Source organism: Centruroides sculpturatus, unplaced genomic scaffold (assembly GCF_000671375.1).
Source record: "Centruroides sculpturatus isolate CEXI.00-Female unplaced genomic scaffold, Cexi_2.0 scaffold239, whole genome shotgun sequence".
NCBI lineage: Eukaryota > Metazoa > Arthropoda > Arachnida > Scorpiones > Buthidae > Centruroides > Centruroides sculpturatus.
The window spans coordinates 224,003-229,520 of NW_019384979.1; the positions used below are offsets into that span (position 1 = coordinate 224,003).

A 5,518-nucleotide genomic window follows, 5' to 3' on the forward strand; every position below is an offset into this window, starting at 1 on the left:
TCCGACGCACCTCCCGTCAAGGTACCCGTCCCCGTTACGTGTCTGCTTGCACAGAAGCATGTCGCGACATGAATCTCCCCATCCAATTTTTACTCGATGACACACATTTCGTGTGTTTTATGTGAGCAGTTCTGTTCGAACAGTTGGAGTAGAGAATATTGTAAGTTACTGCTAGCAAAACAATGCGAAATATGTAATTATTTTCGGTAATCCGGACACTTTTGGTAATCTGACACACCTTTGGTCTCGTATCTGTCGGATTATCAAGGGACAACTGTATTTATTAATTTTATTAAAAATTATTATTATTAACTTTAAATCAACATACTAATACCAAAAATTCAGCAAAATACACAATTTAATATTAATGTATGTATTTTGCTGGATTTTTGGCATTAGTGTGTTGATTTAAACTTCATCTAGTTTTTACAAAGTTTTTAGTTACATTATTAACTTTATCAACATCACAATTTATTTTATCTAGAACATATAATATTCTCACCAATGTTTCTTGATTAATATCACCTTCTGGAGCAAACATTGTCTGAACCATAAACTTGTGCCTATTCTTTTCATTAGGATCATACTCAAATGGTTGAAGCATTACTGAAATAATATATATATATATATATATATATACATATATAAATTAAATGCTTTTTGATTAAATTAAAACAAATAAAATTCATAAAGTTCTGCAATATCATTATTACATATTTCTAAATAATAAATAACTTTCATCTTGCTTTTTCAATATGCATGCACTTAATAATAAAGAAGCTTGGCTATGCCAATTTTCATGTTAATTTTTTTACTTGAATGATCATTAATGCAAAAATTAATAGTTTAATAATAGAGAGAAATACTTATCCAAAGTAGAAAGTATGGTGCCAAATTTAGTATAAAGGCATTACAAATAATTCTTCTGTATCAAGAAATATCCTGTTTTATTTAGTTTTAATAATTATAAATTAATTAATTTTTAATTTTTGCCTACCACTGGTTGAATTACTGTTTATTTAATCATCTAACTTTGTATATATATTAAAAAAGCTATAACCAACTATTCTTAAAACAGACTGAAATATAATCTCTCTTTTATTCAAAAACTGAAAAGACAGACATATCCATCTTTCTTCTCCTAAGATTTCAAAGGAATTCAGGCACAAAGCTTCAAAAGCATTCTTAATATGAATTCTACTGGAGCAGAAAAGGATTTACTCACCAAAAATCTTTTATTCAAACCAGCAGAATTTTAATTTTTCATGTTAATTTGGATGGACAAACATTTACGACCTAAAGCTTAGTTCACACTGAGCGCGATTCGCTAGCAAAAGCGAAAAACAAAGCGAATAATCGGTCAAATAAGTCATGTTTGACTGGTTATTCACTCTCTTTTTTGCTTTTGCCTGTGAATCACACTCAGTGTGAACTGAGCTTAATTATAGGTCTGCTTCAGGTCTCCAATTTTTCATTCTATAGGGTTGGCAACTAAGTGATTGTGGATTTTAAATAAGAAGGAAAATTCAAAATTTTTGCTTAAAAATATAACTTTATTCAATTAGGTATTGTCCATTTTTGTTAATGACCTCTTGCCATCTTTCAGGCAGTGTCATAATTCCATGTTCATAAAACTTCTGATTTTTGCCAGCAAAAAACTGAATTAAATGTGTTTTTACATCATCAGGTCATTAAAAATTTTACCATTTAAGGAGTTCTGCATGGAACGAAATAAATGATAATCTGAAGGCGCAAGGTCAGGGCTATATGGTGGACGTGACAACACATCCCAACCTAGCTCCAATAATTTTTGGCAAGTGACCAAAGATGTGTGGGGCTTTGCATTATCATGCTGGAAAACAACACCCTTACAATTTGCCAATTCTGGCCGCTTTTCTTGAACTGTATCGCTTAGTTTGGTGAGTTGTTGAACGTACACATTTGAATTAATCGTTTGGTTTCTTGGTAAAAGTTCAAAGTACAGGATTCCTTTATAATCCCATCAAACTGACAGCATAATCTTTTTTTGGTGAATCTCAGCTTTTGGTGTCATCTGGGCTGGTTCATCTTGCATCACCCACGATCTTTTCCGATTAACGTTGCTATAAACAAGCCACTTTTCGTCGCCAGTAATCAGTCGTTTCAGAAATGGATCAATCTTGTTGCGTTTCAGAAGTGAATCGCAGATGCTAATGCGTTGCATCAAATAAATTTCCTTAAGCTGATGAGGGACCCATAAATCCAGTTTCTTGACATAGCCAAGCTGTTTTAATTTTTTAATGCATGTATGTGATACATTGAGCTTCTGTGCAATCTCACACGTTGTGCTATGACGATCTGAATCGATAATGGCCTTGATATGGGTCTCATCAACTTCAACTCGACGGCCAGATCGTTGAGCATTTTTCAATGAAAAATCATCAGAACGAAATTTGGCAAACATTTTGACACTGCCTTTCTTTCAAGGCTTCATTCCCATATATGTCACATAACTTCTTGTGTGCTTGTGATGCGTTCTTGCCTTTTCAGAAATAATACAATAAAATATGTCTGAAATGCACGTCTTGTTCTTCCATTTTTAAATTGGGATAAAAACGAAAACTAAATAACTAATCGATACAATTTTTTTTATTAAATTAAAGGTGGAAGTCCAAACAACAAGAAAACAATATAGGTTAAATGCTTTGAACACGATGACAAAGCAAAAAATGTGCTAAGGCCACCTATTGACAAAATCCGCAATCATTTAGTTGCCAACCCTATATTTTAAATTTGATGTAGAACGCTATAAATTTTAAACTTTGGAACACAGTTCAAAATCATATTTGATGTCTTTAACATAAGTATTTAAATATTCTAAATCAATGTTATATGTAACTGTGAATTTAAACATATGTTTGGACTGCAATTTAAAAAAATTGTACACCTATAAATTCCCATTGTTGTCCATGTGTCTTTCCTTAATATGAAAAATGGAGTTAGATAGATGAAAGTCTAGACCAGATATGGCACAACTATTATTAATTACAGTAAACATATGATGTACAGGGGCAAACCACTACTAATTTGAGATGGAAAGCATATATTTTAAATTAAATAAATTAAAAGAATATGATTAAAACTTGCAGCCCATCATTGCAATGATGTCACAATAAATAATTACTCGTTATTTTTCTTTTTAATTTTTTTAATATTTTATTCTCAATTTTTACATTTTACAATTACACTTTTTATTTACATATGTCCTTTCATAATTAAAGGTATCCTACAGGTTTGAATTAGAGGTTTTTGGTGAGTAGATTAAATTGTCCAGGTTTTGAAAGCAATTATGTAGAAAAGAATCCATACTTTCTTCTACTTCAGTTGGAATTGAAAAGATCCTTGATAAGAAAATATATCTGAAATTTAAAAAGATTTTCAGAACAGTTCAGAAATATCATTTCTTGAAGCTCTCTTTCTTCAAATATCCTACATTTGAGTGAGAACCACAGTAATGAATGAAACAGAAGATTGTCTCAATAGTTTTGGAATAGCTCTTTTAGGAGTTTAAGTGACAAATTATAACGTGTTGCGTAAACAGTGATCTCTCAATACAAAATCAAAGATAACTATCACTCTTACAACATACTAATAACTAAATATCAATACATTAAAAAATCTTAAATATAGGAATATCTCCTATAGAAAATACAATGAAATCACTTAATCTGATTGATCCATTATGGTTTACATTTTGCTCTTATTAGATTATTCAATTTGTAGTAATTCATCCATTATATACCATCTTTTGATATAGCAATGTTGAAATCTTTCTGGGCTTAAAAAAGCTGTTCTTGACAGAAATATTCAATCCAGAAAATAATTTTGATATTGAATAAATGGTAGAATTCTTTCAGGCTTTCCAAAATCTTGCTATCTAGAATACAGGAACTCCCCTACTTACGAACATTCAACTTACGAACAAGTTTTAGACATATGGTCAAACAATTTGACCATATGTCTAAAACTTAAAATTCGCACATATTCTCTTGCTGATCATGAGGTGATGTTAAACTCAGTCTTTAACCAGTAATAAATAATAATTACTTAATGTGAATTTATTTCTATCACATATCATTTTTTGTTTTGGCACAAATTATGACATTCCATTGCTGCTTATGAAGTGGCATCAAAATTGGTAACATTGGAGTGATGGCATCTTTCTCTGTTGTTTGCAATTTTTATAAACTTTTACAATTAATTCTTCAGAAATGCATCCGAAATGTAATAGTAAAATCTAGTAGTGGAGATAAATAGTAGTGGAGATGCGACTGTGACATATGCTGATGATGTACTAATTATGATTGGTGGTAGAGCTAGAGCAGTATTAGAAAAACGAGGCAATGGCATACTTGATAAGATCTATCATTGGGGAATCAAGCATAAATTAAAGTTTAACCCAACAAAAACTACAGGTATTGTATTTAATAGGCCAAGGAAACCTAATTTATATTTACGTACACCCACCATAAAAATGAACAATCACTCCATTAAAATAGAGAAATGCATTGAAATGCACCTTGGAGTATGGCTAGACTTCAGGTTAGGATGGGATGAGCACATTAAGTTTGTAGCTAAAAGAACATCTTTAATATTTCAAGCTTTTTCGAAAATAGCATGCAAGAACTGGGGACTATCCTCTGAAGCCTTAGGAATCATTTATGATCAGATATATATCCCCATTATTACCTATGGGTGTGGTAGCTGGGGTAACTCTGTTCAAAAAGTACACTTAAAAAGAAAACTAATATCCTCTCAGAGGAAAGCACTACTATTGATAACTAAAGCTTATAGGACAACCCCAAACTGTAGCCTCCAGGTGATTTCTAGAAGACCATCAATAACAGATTATACAAATAGAATACAATTTACTACAACTTAAAAAGGGAAATGATGTTAATACTGCAACCTGTAGCTTCAGATCAGATAACTATGAAGCCTTAAGTCCTATCACCAACAACTTACCACCTTACATCAATAATATTATTAACATTTATCCACCTAATTATTCTGATATTGAGGTATATACTGACGGCTCAGGTATAAATGACTCAATCGGATGTGCTATTGTCGCATATTGTAATGGCGATGAAATTTTTTCTCAAAAGGGAAAACTACATAAAACATGTAGTGTATTTCAAGCAGAGCTGCTTGCAATTAAAATGGCTATTGACTGGACAGAACAGAATTTTACCAACAACAATGTCCATATTCTCAGCGATTCTTTTTCAGCAATACAGGTTATCTGCAGCAAACAACTTCATCCGATTGCAACAACCATACGACATTTGATATATAACTCCGGCAACATCTATACAATATCCTGGATCAGAGGACATCAGGGCACGGCAGGTAATGAACGTGCGGACAAACTGGCTAAAGAAGCTGCAATCGATGAAACATTAGATACAATCTATGATAAAGTATGTAGGAAAGGCATTAGAAAATTATTATACGAAGACCTATTACATCGTTGGCA

The 5,518-nt window shown here is 31.8% G+C and overlaps 1 protein-coding gene across 1 annotated transcript in view; it reads right to left on the bottom strand.

Annotated features, from left to right (window-relative positions):
• Positions 1-5,518, bottom strand: part of LOC111632756 (vesicle-associated membrane protein-associated protein B-like) — a 35,470-nt gene that overhangs the window by 14,471 nt on the left and 15,481 nt on the right. The window contains exon 3 of the mRNA XM_023377280.1: positions 503-606. Within this exon, the coding sequence (XP_023233048.1) occupies positions 503-606 (104 nt within the window). The remainder of the gene's footprint in view (positions 1-502; positions 607-5,518) is intronic.